Source organism: Lactuca saligna, chromosome 5 (assembly GCF_052625555.1).
Source record: "Lactuca saligna cultivar CGN05327 chromosome 5, ASM5262555v1, whole genome shotgun sequence".
Lineage (NCBI taxonomy): Eukaryota > Viridiplantae > Streptophyta > Magnoliopsida > Asterales > Asteraceae > Lactuca > Lactuca saligna.
The window spans coordinates 119,751,460-119,773,949 of NC_136421.1; the positions used below are offsets into that span (position 1 = coordinate 119,751,460).

The window sequence follows — 22,490 nt, forward strand, 5'->3', positions numbered from 1 at the left end:
AGCATAGCTCTTTTGACGATCCTGAGCTACTAACATTATTCCCTAATTATTTTCAACTTTTCAGCAGTTTGATGAACCATCTCGGGTCCCATAAACTGCTTTTCCCCAGCCTCAAGCAAACAAGACTGCGTACAACACTTCTGTCCGTACAAAGCTTGATAAGGTGCCATCTTTATGCTCGAGTGGAAACTATTATGGTAGGAAAATTCTACCAAAGGTAAATGTTCATCCCAATTACCTTGGAATTCCAGGGTACATGCTCTTAGCATATATTCAAGTGTTTTTATCGTTCTTTCGCTCTGACCATCAGTCTGTGGATGGTAAGCTGTACTTAAACACAACTTGGTACCCAATTCCTCTTGTTGACTTTTCCAAAATCGTGAGGTGAAACGGCTGTCACGATCTGACACAATCATTAACGGAACACCGTGAAGCCTCACAATTTTCTTCACGCAAGAATTCGCAAGCTTATCCATAGACCATTTCTCGTTGGCTGCTATGAAATGCACACTCTTAGTGAATCGATCAACGACCACTCAAATCATGTCGTGACCATTCTTTGTTCTGGGTAGTTTAGTGACAAAATCCATAGCAATGACTTCCCACTTACCCATAGGCACATGCAAAGGTTCTAAACTCTCGTACGGTTTTTGATGTTGTGTCTTGACTCTCGCACAAGTCACACACTCAGCCGCATACTTTGCAACATCAAGCTTCATCGTCGGCCACCAGTAGTAGGGTTTCAGGTCCCTATACATTTTAGTGCTACCGGGATGAATCGAGTACATGGTCTTGTGAGCTTCTTCCATCAGAAGATCTCTGACTCCTCCTGTCTTGGGTATCCAAATCCGATCTTGGAACACCTTCAATCCATGATTGTTTACATTGAACACTAACGTTTTGCCCAAACGTTCTCCCTTTCGATCATTCTTCTCAGAAGCTTCCTCTTGAGCTTTCTTTATACTTTCCACTATTGTCGATACAACTTCAATTCTCAATGCTCTTGGCCTCTTTCCTTCAAGATTGACTTTCCGACTAAGAGCATCAGCAACAACATTTGCTTTACCGGAGTGGTAAACTATCTCACAATCTTAGTCCTTAAGTAACTCTAGCCAGCATCGTTGCCTCATATTTAATTTTTTCTGATTAAAGAGATATTGGAGACTCTTATGATCAGTGAAAAGTTTGCACTTCGTGCTATAGAGGTAATGCCTCCATATCTTCACAGCGAAAACTACCGCTGCCAACTCCAAATCATGAGTCGGGTAGTTGTTTTCATGCTCTTTCAATTGTCGAAATGCATATGCGATCACCTTATCTCTTTGGGTCAAAACACAAACCAATCCAACCCCAGATGCATCGCTATAAACAGCGAAGTCTTCAACTCCATTGGACAGAGAAAGTATCGGTGTCTCGCATAGTTTCTTCTTTAGCTTCTCGAATGCTTCTTTATACTTATCATTCCAAGCATAAGTAGCTCCTTTGTGGGTTAAAGCTGTTAATGGAGTAGCGATCGAAATAAAGCCTTGGATAAACCTTCAATAATATGCAGCTAATCCCAAAAAGCTTCGGATCTCCGTGGGACTTTTCGGTTGTTCCCACTTCATCACAGCTTCGATCTTCGCTGGATCAACCATTATCCCTTCTTGGTTGACCACGTGATCCAAGAATTGGACTTCTCGAATCCAAAAATCACATTTAGAGAACTTTGCATACAGCTTCTCCTTCTTCAACACTTCTCGCAAGTGTCTGCCATGCTCCTCTTGGCTTTTTGAGTAAATCAGAAGGTGATCTATGAACACTATCACAGATTTATCTAGGAACGGATTACAAACCCTATTCATTAAATCCATGAATGCTGCTAGAGCATTGGTTTGTCCAAACGACATAACCAAAAACTCGTAGTGCCCATATCGTGTTCTAAATGCAGTCTTTTCTATATCCTGCTCTCTTACTTTTAGCTGATGATATCCTGACCTAAGATAGATCTTCGAGAAATAGCTCAAACCTTGTAGTTGATCGAACAGGTCATCAATCCTCGGCAATGGATATCTATTCTTTATTGTTGCCTTGTTCATCTCTCTGTAATCGATGCACATCCTCATACTTCCATCTTTCTTCTTTACGAATAACACCGGAGCTCCCCAGGGTGATGAACTAGGTCTAATGAAACCTTTGTCCAATAACTCCTGAAGTTGCATCATCAGTCCTTCATCTCCACCGGTGCTAATCGATAAGGTGATTTTGCTATTGGTGTCGTCCCTGGTAACAAGTCTATTCTAAACTCTACTTGTCTATCAGGCGGTAATCCAGGAAGATCTTCGGGAAATACTTCCGGATAATCACATACGACAGGAATGCTCTGCATCGCATTTTTATCCTTCTTAGCATCTATCACAAATGCCAGATACGACGTATATCCTTTGGCCATACACTTTCTGGATTTCATCAATGAAATGATTCCAGAATTTACTCTGCGTTTATCCCCATACACCATAAACGACTCTTTCCCAGGCAGGTTTACTTTGACTATCTTCTTCTTGCACAATATCTCGGCGTCATTGGCGTTAAGCCAATCCATTCCAAGCACGATGTCGAAACCGTTTAGTTCGATAGGCAATAATTCCTCATGGAATTTATTCCCATTCAAGTCAATTAAGATGTTTTTCATACGATGGCTAACAGGTACAAACTTGCCACTAGCAACTTCGACTAATAAGGCATTATCTAGTCTATCAACAGGCAAAGCTAGTTTTGTACCAAATTCATGCGAAATACAGGAATAGTTGGCTCTAGAATCAAATAAAATTTGGGCAGGCAATTTGTTTACGAGAAAGGTACCTGAAGCGACATCAGCTTCATCTTTAGCAGCTTCCAGTGTCATCTGGAAGGCTCTCGCCTTCGGATTTGGCGGAATGTTGGGTTTTGTTGCCTCTTTCTTTTTCGGGCAGTCCCTCGACATGTGTCCCTCCTCACCACAACCATAGCCAACTTTCTTTGTTAGGGTGTATTCATTGGCATAGTGCCCTGGCTTTCCACATTTAAAACATGTGGCCACCACTTCACATTTCCCATGATGCTTCTTCTTACATTTTTCGCACCACTTGGCTTCGCCTCCACCTCCCCTCGAACCAGACTTCGAGAACTTGTTTTTCTCGTTGGACCCTACAGGTCCAGCGAATTTCCTCTTTTCACCAATCTCTGACCTCTCCAGACCCTTTTCCTTCTACTGGGCCTCCACCTTCTTAGCTGCTCGAACAGCTGTTTTCAGAGTGGTTGCCATCTTGACTGTCGGGCTAAAGTTGGCAGGCAGTCCGTTAGCGAACCTCTAAATCTTTGAGAGTTCCGTTGGCACTAGGTATGGAAATAAATTCATCTTCTCAATAAATTTTGTAGCATAGTCATCTATGGTCATCCTCCCCTTCTTCAAGTTTTGGAACTCATTGTTCAGATCAATCAGATCTATCTCTGAACAATACTGCACCCTTAACTGTTCCAAGAACTCCTCCCATGACATTTTTAGGGATTCTCCTCGTGTCATAGTATCTGCCAACAGCTTCCACCAACTCAAGACTCCAGTCTTTAGTTGTCTAACTGCAAAGATAGTCTTCTATTTGTTGCTACAGTCGCAACATTCAAATACCATCTCCATTTCGGAGATCCAATCCATAATCTCAACAGGCTTTGGGCTTCCAGAAAGACTTGGCGGCTTGGCACCCAAGAAGTTCTTGTAAATTCGCCCATCCTTGTTGTTTCTCCTTTCCGGGTCGTTCCTTCGTTCTCCTTGAGTCCCAACTTGACTCATAATGCAACTATTGCTCCCTTCATCCGATTTCTCGGGAATCAATTCAGGTTCCTCGATGGGCATGATAGGTTCATCCCTATTATCATGCAACATCTGTCACATCTCATCCCTTTGTTCGGCTAACATAGCCCGAATCATGTCTTGCACCCCAGCCATTGTTATTGGTTCTGGTGCTGCTGCTACAATAGGTATTTGCTCAATCAGTGGTGGTTGATTCCTGTTTTCATCCACGTTTCCAACGCCACTCCTTGTTCTCACCAATTTTTTTGATCTATACACCGAATAAGGTGAAATTAGATCCTCATTCATGATAGATATTCAAATCATCCTTATTACTCCGAAATCTTTACATGCTAGTTCTAATACCGTAGACATACACTTAGAATCCTAAACACATAAGGTTTCCAGATCTGGTTGGCAACAGACCATAGATCCGAACAATTAATATCATGTATGGCGACATATAACATTTAGCACATAAAAGCATTTTAGGCAACTTTCCTAAAATAAACTAGTGCTCGTGTCTGAAATATAACAGGCACACATCTAACAACCTTCACTTAAAATTCTAAGTTTAAGTCTAGAAATCCCACAAATTCCTAGTTCGCTTAAACTAATGCTCTGATACCAACTGTGACATCCCCAATATCTCGGCCAGAAAAGACCGATTTCATTTATGTTTTTTTGAAATAATTTCAGAGTAAATCATTTTGATTTAAAAGAGTTGCGGAATTTGTTCCCAAAACAAAATATGATAAAATAATATTTATTAAAGCATTTCATCAAGAGATGCATTTTCATTATATAATCAAAACTCAGGATGTCATGTTCCGATACAGATCATAAAGCATAAACAATAACATTACAAGTCATTCAACGAATAAACTGTAATATAAATAAACTGAGTGCCACTTCCTTACAAGTCATTCATCAATATTATGCCCTTGTGCCACTTCCTGTAATACAAATAAACTGAGTGGGTTAGGCTTGGGAGCCTGGTGAGCATATATGGTTTTCAACCAACAATAAATAATTATATTTAATTTTCACCAACCAACAATAACCCGATTACCCATTCCCGTTATCCTCACTTTATGTCCCTAAAACAACATCTATCTCAAGGGACCTAATCTAGGATTTTCATCGGGACGAACATTACTGCTAAAGGGTTTCCTCAATAATAGATATCCTAAAGACAACCATGAGGGGGATAGAGTACACCGGTAGACACATCGTTCACAACACCTACAGTTATGAACATGCTAGTGTTCCACTGGACTGTTTAGAAAGAGTCCGTGGTCGTTATCCATACTCTACTAAATAACTAGATCAACAACAGCGACATCGAGGCCTCTCATCTGTTTATCACACATCAACTATCTACCCATGTTCTACCCAACATATTAGTAGATAAAAATATATATTTTTATACATAGTTTAAAACCAGTATAGCATGTTCAATCGATACATATTCCACATAACATATGAGGCACACACACATGACACGTATTTCATAGAGAATAAATCAGATCTATGAGATAGAAGAAAGTGAATATACATTCACATATATAACAACAAATTATACACATAACACGTATTTTATATAAAATACTTTGTAATTATGTGTTAGAAGAAAGTAACTACACACTCACTTGATCAGAAGATGATCGGACAACATTGCGACTTGTAGAAGTAGTATTCTTCGGTAGATCTGGAAGATCTTCACAAAAACGGGGCTCCTTGCGGGTAGAGCTTCGGCTCGGGAATTTCACATCTCGGGATCTTTGTGGCTTCGAGACTTGCTTCGGCGCTCGGCATTGATACCGGGGCTTCGGGATATTTCTAGCATGCAAAAGGATGCAAAACGGGAGAAAGAGGAGAGAATTTGGCAAATGGAGTCGGCTGCCCTCGCAAGCCTTTTATAGAGGCTGAGGCCTCGCATTACGTTAGGCGTAATGCTCTACGCGGGGCGTACGCCTCCGGAAACATCATTGCATGCGTCATCGGAGCACTCAAGTCCGAGGCGGTGCATGTATAGGGGTACGCTGGGCGCAATTCGGATCAGACCAATGACTCCTTCGGATATTATCTGAATTTAAGATTAAATAAATAAATATTAATCATTTAAAAACTTCTGAAATTCATATCTTCTTCATAAGAACTTCGTTTTCAACGTTCTTTATATCCACACGTAGGTGAGACTACGCTCTACAACTTTCGTTTAGACTCCGTCGACTAATTTTGAATTTTATTTTTAATATTTATTTTTAATAGGCCAGGACAGGAAAACTCCGTTATAAATTCATAACTTCTTCATCTGACGTCCGTTTTCGTCTGTCTTTTCACCAATGCACTACTATCAACGAGATCTTCGATTCTCGTTTAGATTGTTTCAACCAACAATCACTCGATCTCGAATCGAGTATTTGAGCTGCATACTGCTAAGCTGAAACTTCGGAAAATCATAACTTCCTCATACGAAGTCAGATTTGGGCATTCTTTTTATGAACACTCTCGGTTTAATGAACTCTACGACTTTCGTTTAGATCACTAAGGCTAAATATCGTTCTAACGTAAATTTCACTTTTTACGTCATTCAACGTTGTCGGTTCTGTCGCGAAACTTCGACAGGTCATAAGTTTTTCGTTATAACTCAAGTTCGGCATTCTTTATATATTCGGAAACCTCATTTCAACTACTACAACATTATTCATAGATATCAAGCTTATCTAACATTTCGTTTTGACGCTTATTTATTTATTTTTATTCTTAATTCAATTAAGTCACGCAGTTAAGCACAAAACACATAATACTCAAGTAATAGACTTCTATTATTTCAAAACGAGTTACAAAGGTTAACCTAGACTGTTATATCAACACTAATGACAAGCCCAGAAACACAAGCGTTACATTTAACTATGATATAAACTGAAATTTCATACCTTTACGCTTCGTAGCTTGTGAGAAGTATTGTGTATTGCTGAGAATTTTATACAGATCTTAATGCAGCTTTTCATTCTTAATTAAGAGCTTTAAAATGTTAAGGTTAACTGAAGAGCTTGTTTTGGTTGATTTCAACTAGGTAAAAGAGATCATAATAGAGCTTGTTAGTTTTTTTAGTACCAGCTATATAGAACATATTTTGAATAACGAGATCTTAGCTGATTGCATGATTAAGAAAGCTGCAATAGAGCTGGATTCGTTTCTATTATTGAATTTGTTAGTTTACTTTCGTTGCTATTTAGTTTAGTTAGTAACCAAAACCCTCTTTTTATATTTTCTGTTTGAATAACTAGGATGTGTCGTATACAAAAAGACATTAATCATTAGGTTGTCTCTGAGAATTAAACCCTACTTCCCTGTGCTATCACTTAGTGTAACCACAAGTGAAAATTTTATTTGCTTAAATTGTTCACTACAACGGTCTAAGAGTAATTAACATGAATTATTAAAAAATATAACGTAGTTGATTTATTAGTGGGGTCCCATTTTGAAAATTGTGATATTGCATTAATCCATGGGTATTTGCGAATTATATTGGTGTGGGTGACTTGAGTACCCAACATCATAGGGTGTTATTTTTTGTTCCCCCTATCATTGACCGTTGACATAAATAAAACCCCTTCCGAATTCGACATAAATAAAACATTTTGATTTGATTTTTTTCGTCATTTTCTAGTTTATTTAATTTTGTTATCTATTGTTGTTGTTATTATTTCATTTTTACGATCCTATATTTTGTTCCGATTATCACTGTGTTATTTTTTTCATTCGTACAATCTATATGTTATTATTTTCGTTCTGACTATCTTTACGTTATATTTTTGCCGTCCGGACATTCATATGTTATTTTTTCATTCCGACTATTTTATGTTATTTTTTTTGTTCTGACTAACTATGTATTAATTTTTTTTGTTTAGAGTAGCTATGTTTGTGTGTCTTTTATTTACTGGATACGAAAATCGCAACAAAATAAAAGCACCAAATAGATCGAACTAGAAAATAACACGATGATAGTTCAAACGAAAAAATAACACACAAATGGTCAGAAAAAATAGAGAGATAGTTGGAACAAAAAATAACACAAAGATAGTTCAAATGAAAAAAATAACACATGAATAATTGAAACAAAAAATTAAAAAACATAATGTTAGTCAAAATAAAAAAAAAATATAACACAAGGTTGTCTAAATAAAAAAAAAATAACATATAAATAGTCCGAAAAAAAAAATTTACTTACAGATAGTCAGAACAAAAAAAATAATATAAGAATTGTCTGTATCAAAAAAAATAACACATGAATAATCTAAATAAAAAAAATAACCTTGAATAGTTAAACCGGAAAAAAAACAATGCAAAGATAGTAAGAACGAAAACAAAACATATTGATAATTTGAATAAAAGAATAATATATAAATAGTCTAAAACAAAGATAGTCGAAAAGAAAATAACATAGTATTACTTAGAATGAAAAAAAAAATATTAATTTGATTGAAAAAATAACAAAAAAATAGTCTGAGTAATAAAATATATTTTTAATATTAATGCTAATAATAATAATAATATTATTATTATTATTTATTTTTTAAAACTATTTAAAAAAACATATAGACAGATAATTAGGGTTTTTTTTATTTTTATTTTTATTTTTTTATTTTTATTTTTTTTTTTTTTTTTGGGGGGGGGGAGGGGGTGGTTGTTTCGGGGGTATATGAAGAATTCCGCACATCGTTTCATGATAAACAGCCACGTGGAACTACCCAAAAGAAAAAAGAAAAGTAGCATTTGTGTTATCGGGGAATGCATTTCATGGGACTAAAAGATTATTAAATTTCGCTCAAGAGTAAGAATCACATTTTATTTATTTATTTATTTTTGTCTCAAAGCGACTTGGTTTCCCCTTTTTTGAACGTTTTTTTTTTTTTAACGGAAAATAAAAGGCGCGCAGGTAGCCAACTGATCTACCACAGATTTGGTTTCCGCTGTAAAACCAATTTAAATGTTTTAACCGATTCTACTCGTACAAGGGTGTTTGTGTTTGTTGAATGCGTGTAGTTTTTACTGAATCTCTCGGGTAAAAGCCCAAGCACCATAATGCCCTATGAAGGAATTACTTATTTTTGTTTACTTCAAAAAAATACATGTTGACACTGTCCTTGCATATTTCCTTGTCTGTTGTATAGCTTTGAGATTTAAAAATATGATTACTGATTACATATATATATAAAATATACAAGTCTACACTTTTTCTCAACAATTGTGCTAATGCAAAACAGACAATAGTATCATAGACAAGTGGGACCATACACCCCACTTGGAATAGTACGGATTGGGTACATTACAGCTCATTAAAGAAATCGGAGCCTACGAATAATTTTGTTAATGTACAAACACAAGATGAAAGAAACTAGCAATACATATCATCACTCACTAATCAAACAGTGAAATATGGTTCCCGAGGCTTTCGAAACTCCAATAATCTCTTAGCAATCTTTCTCTCCCGTTGGATAGCGAGTATATGTGTGATTGATGCTCCTCTTTTATCCAAACTCTTCCTGGTGGAATATCTCCGCCACCATGCTTGAATGAAGGATGCCGCCCAAGTCCGCCAATGCCTGAAATGAAGGACAACAAATTCCAACTCTTTTGCTGGTAATGCAAATGCCTCCACGTATCCCGAGGCCTTCAAGGTTCTAGTGGAAGATGGTAGGCTATGTCCGGATTCAGGATCGACTACCCATATTAGAAGCTCATCACCACAAAAGTCTCCTTCTAAAAAAACGCTGTTGAAGAAACTGTCTGTGGTTGCACTCTCGAGACGACCATGTATGATGAAGAGCATTTCTTTGACCCGGTCTCCTTTCCGGATGATGTAACTATTACCCGCGTATAAACGCGGTATCAATCGTTGACAAATGTCATCAATCAACCGCTCATTCATTTTCTTGAACAAAGGAACCTACAATGCAATTCGACAAACAATCTTTAGATTATTGACTGGATATACTCCATTTTTCTCGATATAGAGGAACCTTCTGAGTCACAACTAGATAATATAAAGACAAGAATCTTATTTTACTCGTTAGTGTAACATACGAAATATTTGTAGAATGTGGAAGTAGCAAGTATGTGAATAGAAAGAATACCGGGATAAATATGACTATGTGTGTTAAAGTATATACGTTACACAAGACACAAGGGGCTACTCACGTCTTTTGCACAAACCATAGATCGAGAAAAAGTCTTTTGCACAAACCATAGATTGAGAAAAAATCTTAGCCCCAGCTTTTGGTGTCCTATTGACAATATTGGTCTCTATCTCAGTCTAATACACTCCCAAATGTAATTGGTTTTTAGGGATCAATTGTGATAATAGGTGGTAAAACTTTAAAAAGAGTGACTATCCAGCATAAATATATAAAAGTGAATTACCCTTTTGACCAAATCAGCACAAATGTGACGGTTTATGTCTCTTTTAGCATCCTTGAGTAGATTTTGAACCTTGTTCTCCTCAACCTCTCTTTGAGTTCTCAACCACTCAATTAGATCGTGGTGTGTAAATTGTTTTTCGAGATCAACCTGAAAAGGAATATTAAAAGAAATCATTAAAATACTTAGCAACGCTTACCAGTTACCGCTTAGGAAAAGCAATTGAAAAATAGATGCTTTTGTTAATAGTATTTTGTTATTACGTCATAGATAGATACAATCAAGTTGGAAATGTATCAATTCTTTCCATGATGAAATATCACCAAATATTGAATCTTGATCAAGTTTTCCAAACATTCAAACCTACTTATTTGCTTAAATATTCCATTTCAATCAAGTCATTAATTTGTAATTTTTATTGTTAAAATCAATGGGAACTCGTTACATCCTATACGAGTGGAAAATGAGGTTGTAAAGGCAAAAGATGTTGCAATATACCAAACAACTAACCAAAGTACACAAACCTTTTCTGGTATGAGATTTTCAAAACCGTGCTGGCTTATCTGTGTTGACTTCGAAGCCGTTGAAAGCTGTCAATAGGAAATGTACACAGATTTTGTTAGACAACAAAAGCAACCTAATGAGGAAAATAAAATTAAAATCTACGCTTTTTATTACTTCTAGAATAACATATAAAATTTTGTTTTCCCTTTAAATTTTCTTGAAATTATAATGAATACATGTATTGAGACCATAAACAAAAAATAAATGAAAAGAAAAGAAAAAAGAAAGGCAACTTACTTGATATTGCAGGGCAGTTTCAAGTCCTTTCAAGACGTCATTCATTAACGGACGTTTTTCATTGTCACTCTTTAAACATTGATAAGCAATTTTTGAAAACACCTTCAAAGAACTAGGATGTATTTCATCCTTTATATTACTCCATATAATTTCATTTAGGCTGTTTTGTTTGTAATGCTTCCTTACCAATTGAGTAAAGGATCCACTCTTGCAAAAACACAACCTCCCACACAAAACTTCAAACAAAACCACACCAAAAGAGTAAACATCCGACTCCTTTGTTAGTATCCCAGACTCTAAATATAACGGATCACAATACCCAATAGTACCTACAGTATTATTGGTCACAAGAAACGTATATTTTTGGTTAGCAGGACCAAATCTAGATAGACCCAGATCTGCGATTCTTGCATTCCAGTTTTCATCTAATAGGATGTTGGAACTTTTGATGTCACGATGTAGTACTCTTTGCTGGGTCTCACCAGGATCATGAAGGTATGCTAGTCCACGAGCCACCCCAATGCAAACGTTAAGGCGTCTAACCCAGGTTAGATCTTTGTTCTCAAGATGCAAGTCAAGGCTTCTATTGGATGCAAACTTGTACACTAGAATCTTCTCGCCTTTCTCGTCACAAAACCCTAGGAGGGAGACAATATTTTGATGCCTATAAACTGAAAGTGTAATGACCTCCTTCCAAAACTCAGAGTCTCCTTGCCCAAATGCACGATCTAAATGTTTTAATGCGACCATGCTATGCCCCTTGGAATGGAGTAGTTCTCCCTTGTAGACTCTCCCAAATCCTCCTCTTCCTATGCAGCTTTCTTTAGCGAAGTTGCTGGTTGCGGATTCTATAACTTCTAGTCTTATTCTGAGATGTTCGAACTGTTTTAGAACAGACATCCTTTTTGATGACTGATCAGAAATACGAAACAAGAATGGCGAAGTGGGAAAAAAAGGAGAGCGATGGAGAGAGAAATAGACAAAGGAGACGGATTCACAGGTGGGAGACAAAGTTCATATATTTTCAAAAAGAGTTGATCATTTTTAAATGTGTAAGGAAATAGAGTTTTTATTTGAGTAAATAGGAAAATTGGTCCTTATACTTTACCAAAAAATACAGTTTGAGGCCAATATTTTTTTTTTCTGTAGATAGTTACTTTAAATTTGAAAATATCGTATAAATTTGGTCCTTTGAATATTTCATATATATTTAAAAAGTTTATCCTTTTGATTTTTTTTTTATTTACGTAAATATTTTTGTAATTAAAAAAAAAATAAATAAATAAATAAATCCCCTTAACCAACTTCTTCCTTTCTTACTCATCTCTTCCCCGGAGCACCACCATCGACCACCGTCGGCCACCTCTGTCTAGAGATTTACAGTTGTCCATCTCCGTTCACCTTCGTCCATATTCACCATCGCCTACCTACATACAGACGTGTTAAGATCCACCACTGTCCACCTCCTTAGTCAAACAGATCTATAAAAATTATTTTCATTCAATCATTTATTTTTGTTAGATCCGACGACGTTCCAATGATGGTCGTGTTTCCAGACCCGACGACGTTCCTCCTTGATGGAGCCAGTGAAGTTGGTTGGAGTAGGTGGCGACCTTGTTACTTTCCATCGGTGGTGGTGGTTTCCAACGAGATAATGGTGCCCGGAGGTGGCCGGTTATAACGGATGATGGTGATGCTCCAGGAGAGAGAGAGAGAGAGAGAGAGAAAGAGAGAGAGAGAGAGAGAGAGAGAGAGAGAGAGAGAAGAAGAAGAAGAAGAAGAAGAAGTTGATATATTGAAAGAGAAAGGGTTGGGTGGGGTTATTATTAGGAGATTTATTTTCTTTTTTCTTTTCTTTTTAATTATAAAAATAATTAACGAAATAAAAGAAAATCACGAAAGAAAAATAATTCTTTTAAATGCATTCAAATTTTCGAGGTACAAATTTGTATGATATTTTCCACTTTAGATGAACCATGCGATAATTTTTTTAATTATTTATTTTATATTTATTATTTATTTTTGCTTGAAACTGTATTTTTTTTGATAAACCACATAGACTAATTTTGCAATTTACTTTAACCAGTTTAACATGTTTGTATTCTATACATTATAAAGTTAAAATATTCAAGAAATCAACATTATATAGCATAAAATTACTATATATATATATATATATATATATATATATATATATATATATATATATATAAAGAGAGAGAGAGAGAGAGTAAGAGAGAGAGAGAGAGAGGGAGTGAAAGAGAAAGATAAGTTCAATTGATAAATTAAAAAATGTTGAGAATAAGAGAATATTCTCACTCAATCATTTATTTTTACCACGAAACGCTCCGACGTACAAACGCGACAGAGAATAAGTAATATTCACATATATAAATGTAAGTGTATTCACATATAAATTCTTAAACTCTTTTCGTAAAAATCTCATTTCGTTTATGTTACAAAGAAAAACTCCGTATTCAATTAAATAATAACCCAGGATCCTCAAAACATAACTCTTCCTCTGGTGTGTATAATCGAGCCGGTGTCATCCCGTGATCCTGAGAGAAACCTGAAACATATAACACTTAACACGGTAAGCACGAAGCTTAGTGAGTTCCCCAAAATACCGCACATAACACATACTAGCCACTTGAGGCTATAACTTTGTGGGCCCTTGGGCCCTAACTTTGTGGACCTTCTGGTCCTAACTCTGTGAACCTTCCGGTTCTAACTCTGATATACACACGGTATAAATCACATAAAAATAATGCAGTGCAACACATCACATAAATATCATACAATAACTCTATCACATAACTCTAATTACCACTCAAGGTAAAGTATAGTGAGAAGACTCACCTCGGATACTCGGTAAACCTTGTACTCTGAAATACTGCGTGAGCCTCCACCTAATCACATAAATAATTTCTCTAAGTAATACAACTTCTAAAGGCTAGGCTAATCCTCCTCTATAAGCCCTCTAAGAAGGGTAAAAGACCATTCTACCCCTCTAATGGCTAATAAGACCAAATCATTGACCGAACCCTAAAAGTCAACGAAGTCAACTCTAGTCAAGGGTCAAACTTTGACCAGAGTCATCGAGTGCACACGAGTGACTCGGCGAGTCCATGCTGGTTCTCTGAATCCCTTTTGAACCTCTCAGGCACGACGAGTTCCCTATCTACTCATCGAGTTACTCAGCAACGAATCGCGGGGCAACCCCGACCCGACTCATCGAGTCTGCCTATGGACTTGGCGAGTTGCTCCCATGATAACACTCATCTGACCTTCTGAGGTCAGATCCGTTCATCTAATCCATAGATCTGAATTCCCTATAACCAATAACCATGTAAAGGTCGAATCTTGGTACACATGCAAGGCTCTCTATGCTTATTTTGGTGAAATCCTTCATATCATGACAACCCTAGCTCATAACTCCAAGGAAAAGGCATAAATCATAATGGAAGGGACTCTCTGGACCTCTTAAGGTCCAGATCTAGGAATCATTTCACCATGGGACCTCTCATACTCTAGATTCAAGCTAAATAAAGCATGAAGAAACCCTAGATCATGAAATCTACTAAACAAATGAAGATGGACATGAATCCTTACCTCTCACATCAGCTCTGAACGAAATGATGGAAGATTTGAGTCCCACAAGACAGCCCAACTCGAAATCCTTCCTTCCCTTTGCTAAGACACTCCAAGGATGATGAATTAGCCCTCCTCTTGCACTACAAGCTTCCTCTCTACTCTCTATGGTTTCTCAGGGTGTAGTGGCCATAAATGAAGGCCATAAGGACCTTTAAATAGGTCCCAAACCCGAGAAATTAGGGTTTCTCTACCCAGCACCTACTCGGCGAGTCCCTCCTCTAACTCGTCGAGTCCACTCATTAAATCTGCGCGAGAAACCCAACTCGACTCGGTGAGTTGGATCCTCAACTCGTCGAGTCTCTCCTTTAATAAAAAGATTCATCTACACAATAATAACCCTGAAATTCCGAATGTTACAAATAGCCAGTCCAAACCAAAGCCTCAACAGTAGACCACTTTCCTTGGCGCTTCCAAAAGTCGACCAAGCATAATAGTTGAATCACCAATCCTGTCTGTAGACCTTCCACATCGCATCTCTGAATCAAGCTCGACCATAGACCTAGATAACATTAAACGCTCCAACCCAGCAAAGAGGGAAACGACTTTTCACTAACCACCCTGTACCTCACGATATACAAATGGCATATGACAATGTTTGAAGGCATAATCCAAACACAAGCAGGGAAACAAACCCAGAGATACACTTACTAAAACCCTTGAAATGAAAAACTCCCTCGTGCAGTTTCCCGCAAGTACTATACTGAATCCGGCCCTGTTGGCCTCTCAAAAGTTGACCCAAACTCTTGGTTCTCTTTCCAAGACCCTCAAATATATGCACCTGATCTGTTCCTTTATTACCTGTGTGCTCTAAATCAATCCCTGCTCTCGAGTTCTAGGAATCATATCATTCAGGGTCTCACACCCTGGCACACTCACCAACTCAATCATTCATATCTGAATTATAGCAGCTGAAGCAACCTCTGCCTTAAATCGAGCTACAACTACTCTCAAGACACAGTTTCCAATCGAAAAGCACAATAAATAGCACAATCAATACTTGCCGCTTGATACAAGAGATCCAAGGTGAATTCAAAATCATGGCAGTCCTTCCACTAAGTGGCTCACCATCGGAGCGGGGACCAAACCCTGGTCCTTCCCCTTTTGTGCTCATCCGCATTCTGCACAGCAACTATCTCGACAGTCTAATCACAACAATTAATTCTCCTTCCCAGGATTCTTAGATTCTCCAAGACTTTCCTCGATTCGAGTATGGATCATGTGCTTTCAGTAGTACGGGCCCAATACTACCTTCCACACCTATCCATACTTTCCTCTACAATCCTCCTGAATCCTCTAAGTCACCTACTCCACTGATGCGCCAAATATCGCTAAACAGTAGCATAATACCCACTAAAGCAATTCTTAGCCTCCCCCTAGGTTCCCAACTTCACCGAACCACCCCACTAACCCACCGGTGCATATCTTAGGCTTTCCTAGGTTCCCAACCTCACCCTGCCATCAGCTACTAAAGAACTCTCCATGATGCCAGCCATTGTCACAACTAGCATTTTAGCTAGGGAATTTTCTCCTCATGTAAACATAAACTATTGTAAGACTTGTACTTTAAATGGATATCATACTCTATGCTCAATCAAAATCATCCATTTGAATTAAAACTCCTTAGTGAAGTTCAAAACCTAAAACATCTTATATACTTAACTATGGGTCTGAAACCCTAAATATCCCAGTTCATATTCAGTATGGACTAGGATCCTCTTATTGGGCCAGTATACTTTCTATTTGATAATTTTGGGCCAATGAAACCCATTTGGGCTCTAGTTGGGTCGACATTCGTCAAACCATAGCAATTAGGCCATGTTGGGCCTAAAATGACTCACTTATTTGTCATGGGCCATAATGGACCATGAACCTTTCTATTTCACCTTGATGGGTCGTGAACCCATCTCCTCATCTTAATTGGGCCATGAACCCAATTGGGTCGTGAACTCATTTGGGTTGTGAACCCCATCTTTCCCCATTCACGGCCCACTATAAAAAATATAGAAAAAGAATAGGATATTAGAGAGTGCCACCTCATCTTTACTTAGTGGTAATCTAGGTAAAGTAACTTACATATAAGTAAGCATCTACACTCTAAACCATCATGTATTAACCACTTGATCCTATCTCCTCCTTCTTCTCAATTTACAGCCGAGAATCACAACCCCCTACCATTCTCACTTCAACTTGAAACACATACTATAATTCCTCTCATATTCCTCTAAGAACTTCAAGAATATCCTCCTTTTCCCTCTTCAAAAATTCGTGTGTGCTAGTGTATGAGTTCAAGAGCACTTCATCCAAAATCCACTCATCTTGATAAGCTACTTCCACTCAAGAGGTATAACTTCATGTTCATGTTAAACTTACTTCTCCTAACACTTTATTTCATGATCTATGTTCCTTAGAAACCCCATAAGTTTGAGATCTACTCAAGGGAGCTTTCTAGGACCGAAATCTCTTTCATATCTCTTCACCAAAACCGAATCCATCAACCAGAGTGAGTTCATACCCTATATTTTCAGTTTTTACTATGTTTAGGGGGAGAATACAAGTTTTTTTTGTGTAGATCTATGTGTTTATACATGCATATGTCTATTTTCATGTTATATGTTGTGTTTATGTTATGAAAACATGCTAGATCTTTACCAAACTCGAAATATCTACTATATTTGGTGATGTTTGTAAAGTAAACCATCTTATGTGACATATTATACGGTGGAAAGGATTAAACATGCTAAAAATGTGTGAAAACTAACCAAAATCGTATAAAGGGCCATTTTTGACAAAATAAACAAAAAGTGAGGTTCTTATGTAACTCACGGTTTTGAGAGGACCAAAAGAGTCATTTTTAAAACAAGATGGATCTTTATGATATTCATGGTCTTAGAGGGGCCAAAAGTGCAAAATTTTCACAAATGGGTTTCTATATGGGCCTTCACGGTTTTAATGGGCCAAATATGCCAATTTCACAAAAATGGGTCTTATTTATGTAACTCACATTTATTAGGGGTTAAAAATGATTATTTTTTCTTAACATGACTAGTTGTAATATTTGAGACTCTACAAGGACTAAAAATGTAAATATATTCACAAATGGGCCTTATTTGGGCTTCTCACGACTTTAGGCCAAAAAGTGTATTTTTCGGACTTTTAGGGGCTTAAATGTCATTTTCAACAAAGTTGTGCCAAAAATGTAAATTTTTGATAAAAGGGATTAAAAATGTGAATTTATTAAAATTTGGGCCAAAAAGATGGAATTATCTATAATGGGCCGAAAATGCACTTTTTTATAAAGATCAAGCCTAAAATGATATTTTTTTTTTTTACAAAAGTGAGTTAAAAATGTTATTTTTACAAAAAGTAGGCATTTTATGTCATTTTGGCAAATAATTGAACTAAAAAAAGCAATAATATGACAAACGGGTTAATTATGTCATTCTCATATTATTGGGCCTTGGTGACCCATTTATATGCTTGATAGGTCCTGAATACTCTTTACATATTTATTGGGTCTTGTTGACCAATTTACATGCTCGACGGACCTTGAATTCTCATTGCGTGCTATTTGGGCCTGTAAATACCATACATGCGAAATGGGCCTTAGTTGTCCTCTTACATTTATTTTGGGCCCAAGTTATATAATCTCATTCTTTATGAGCCTAGATATGATTTACATATTTAGTGGACCTTAGACGTTCACTTACATGTTCATTAGGCCTGGAATGTGCTTTATATGTTTCTCTTCACCTAAATTCGATTAAGGATCTAGTGAGATGTGTCGGTTGACACTTATTGAGTGTACGATCGTAGCCTGTAGTTATAATCAGAGTCTCTTGGAGGGAGAGCGGGGATTTGTGTATAGATCTATACGGGGATGACCCCCCACACCTGAGTTATTCACTACAGTTAGACTAAACCAGTCTAGGGTGACGAAAACCTTACCTTATTCCGTCGGCGTTCAACAATGCCAAGACAGACGAAATTGTCATTATCTAGTATGGTTATAACGACTCACTTAGATGAATTAACGTTATAAATTTACGGGAGACCATTCTCTTTTCACATTGGATTACTCGGGAACATACTCGCGCCAGTACTCAACCTCGGGGGTTGATATACCAGCATTCTCTTTCACAGACAACATAGGGTTGTCTGAGGGCATTCTCTTTACATTCTCCTTACATTCTCAGCATTCTCATTCACATACAACATCGGGTTGTCTGGGGGCATTCTATTTACATTCTCTGCATTCTCTTTTTGCATTCTAGTAAACAATAATACACATGCATTAATAAAAGAAAGGACACAAACATACTAAATTGTTTTTAGAAAATATAGGATTTTCTGGTGGTTATAAAGTTATACAAATCATTTTTCTCAAACATGCTTATGAACTCACCAATATTTTTATGTTGACCTTTTTAAATTAACATGTATTCTCAGGAAACCGTTGAGCAGGTTGGGTAGAATGAACTAATGGATATTTTGTTATATTTTGTTTCAGCATACTTTAACTATTTTGGCGTGTAATATTCAAAACAAAATACTCGATGTAAACAATGTATGTTGTTATATTACATGTGTGATGATGATAATGTTATGTTTTAATTATATACTATGTGATGATACTACAAGGATGAAGTCACACCAAGCCCCCAAATGTTTTCACCGTCTGGTTCGGGGGTGTGACAGCCATCTACCTCCTGGATATCATCATATCCACTTAGTAGCTGACTCCCATCACTCAAGAGTCCCACAAAGCACTAAACAAGCAGCAATCGTGCATGCAAATTATACACATAATAGGATCCAAAGAACTCTCATAAAACATTCAGCCCACATACCACAACTCATGTTGTCCACATCCATCTACCCTCACTGTCAGCTACCTTATGCATGCAAATTATACACATAATAGGATCTAATAGACTGCCAAATAATAGACTCTACCCTAGGACCACAACCAGACAAGGAACAAGAAATAAGGCCAACTCAGTTATTCTAAGGCTATAAGATCCTAACCATATACAATTTTAAAAAAATACACTTAGCAGTTACTAATACCAATAATCATTCTCATTCAAGCATGTCATACAGTATCTCCAAGGATACATGCATCACATATCAGGCCAATCTATCGCTGACTACTCAACACTAGCATGCAAGTCTACCAGCACATACAATATATAAAGGCATCTCTACTAGCCCTAACTAGCATTCGATTCTCAGATTCATAAATCAAATCATAGTATTCTAGGGAAACTTACTTGAGCTCAGCCGATTGCATGCACCACACCACTTTATTTGTCTTAGAAAACTCTTTTCTTGAAAACAATTTTCTTTTGAAAACTTTACAGATCCTCCGGTTGAGTTCAAACACACCCAAAAGTATGTCTGAATCCCTCAAACCAAGGCTCTGATACCAACTTCTAACGACCCAAAAATCAAGGGTAAAAATTTCATTTTTATTATAGCCAAAACATTAATACCATTTATTTCAAACATTCCAAAATATCGTTAATTAAAACATTTTTCAGAGTTCGTCCCAAAATCATTTGTTGCGGAAATCATAGGTGTGTGCACTGCGATCAATCCGAGCCCTTCTTTTCCAAATCGATGATACCTAAAACAATAAACAAAACTGTAAGCACGAAGCTTAGTGAGTTCCCCAGATCATACCCACACAATCCACATAATCTCATAATTCGTATTAGCTATAGAAGCTACATAAACCATAACAATCACATAAGCCATGCATATAAATGTATACAGATGTTGTGGGCTCGTCCCCAAGGTCTTACTCCAGGATGCCATGGGATCCCCACATGGTCTTATACCTAAGTGCCATGGGCTCTTGGTCTTTAATAGGAAAGCCATGGGCTATCCACATGGTGTTGCATCCGGGTGCCATGGGCTCTCCTATGGTCTTTAATAGGAAAGCCATGGGCTCTCCACATGGTCTTACATCCAGGTATCATGGGCTCCCCCATGGTCTTCCATGCAATTATCACAAAGACATCTGGCATACCACATAATCACTAGCATACCACCTATACATGCATACCAGACATATTAGTAGCGAGTCTATAATAACAATACAACATAATAGGAAAGCCATGGAATCTCCACATGGTCGTATGTAACGCCCCAATTGTCAGGTGTAATAATAGTTCAATTTGAATTTCATGTTTTAAGACTTACTCGACGAGTTGATGCTATGAATCGTCGAGTAAAAGCGGGTTGGGACACGTCATTTAATGGGTTGACTCGACGAGTCGGGAAGGGGACTCGACGAGTAGGAGCTGGTAGAGGAAACCCTAAATTTCAGGGGTTTTGCACCTTATATATTGGACCATTAGTGCCTCCCACTGTCCCTTATCACCCCTTGAGAGCCAGAAACCCTAATTTCGTGTGTGTGAGCTTTGTGAGTGTTTTGGAGCTTTGGGAAGTGATTTAGTGAAGGAAACTTGTAGATCAAGCAACTAGCATCAAGGAAATTCATGTAGATCTTGAATACATCTCAGTTTGGGCACGTTTTGGTGGTAACCAATTGATATTTTGATCTCTTTCTTCTTAGAACCTTTCATGGATGGAGTTAGGGTTTTCTTTAGCATATTCATGAAGGGAGTGTGGTGTATGAGCTAGATCTGAAGTTGAAACTTCAGAGTTGAACCTCCCTTGAGTCCTAAGTTCATAAAGTTCCTTGTATGGCCATTAAAGAACCCTCCCCTATGAGTAGAGCTTCATTTTAAGCTTGAATTCGAATTTTAAGGCATGCAAATATGTAAGGGTAGCAACTTTACGTTGCTAACACACTCTAGGGACCTAGATCTACTGGTTGGAACGAAAGAATGGTTCTGTATCCCTTGATCATGGGAATAATCATATGGAATTGGCATGTCTGGCAGATAACTCGGCGAGTCGAATAGAGTTTTCATCTGAATTGCTCCTAGGTGGACTCGGCGGGTCTGGGAGATGACTCAGTGAGTCGGTTTGGGTTTCAAGCACTGGGTCGCATATTGACTTGACGAGTCGAGTCGGGTAATTCTTGAATTAGTAGGGACTCGATGAGGGGAAAGTTGCACTCAGCAATAGGACAACATGGACTGTTGACCGTTAACCAGTGACTTTGACTTTGACGGGGGATTGTCTTGTGCCTTCCAAGGGCATTTTGGTAATTTGATTATTTATTTGGTGGGTCACTCATAGGTACAGGCGAGGCCGTTGGAGCTATATCTGGAGGAGTGGACGGTATTATTCCGAGCAACAAGCGAGTTGAGTTATCCTCACTATATCACTAGGGTCTAAGGCACCAAGGCCGGCCCTTTAGGTTGTTATTCTGATTATAGTATGTTGTATATGGTTATGATCTGTTAGATCGGTATCTGAATAGACAGGATGTTGTTATGCATTGTGAATCGTTAGGATCGGTATGTTAGTGATCTGGTTAGGTTGGTATTTTGTTTATAAGTGATTGCTATGATAGATGATCTGTGAGATAGTCATATTTGATATATGCATGCCAACTTATGTCATTTATGTGCCCATGATTATTTGTTTGATGATTGGGTTGAGGCGGTCTTGCTTTGTGCTGATGGCCAACATACCTGACGAGCAGTCCGGATAGACTGTGGGCCCTGCATGATGGTCCAGTCATACCGAAGGCTCGGGATAGATCTAGTTAGACTGTAGGCCTTGCAAGGCGGTCCAATCAGGCTAAAGGTCAAGTATGCATGTTGTTGTTATCTGCTATTGATATGGTTTTATCGGTGTAGTACTGGTATTTTGGGGGTATCTT

The 22,490-nt window shown here is 37.6% G+C and overlaps 1 protein-coding gene across 1 annotated transcript; it reads right to left on the reverse strand.

Annotated features, from left to right (window-relative positions):
* Nucleotides 1-9,068: 9,068 nt before the first annotated feature.
* LOC144997253 (putative serine/threonine-protein kinase PBL25) lies at nt 9,069-12,025 on the reverse strand. The gene is made up of 4 exons (XM_078957116.1): nt 11,036-12,025; nt 10,759-10,824; nt 10,238-10,384; nt 9,069-9,764 (listed from the first exon to the last, which is right to left on the reverse strand). The coding sequence occupies exons 1-4, from the start codon at nt 11,933-11,935 to the stop codon at nt 9,240-9,242; spliced, it is 1,638 nt and encodes a 545-aa protein (XP_078813242.1). The 5' UTR covers nt 11,936-12,025; the 3' UTR covers nt 9,069-9,239.
* Between the last annotated feature and the right edge of the window lie 10,465 nt (nt 12,026-22,490).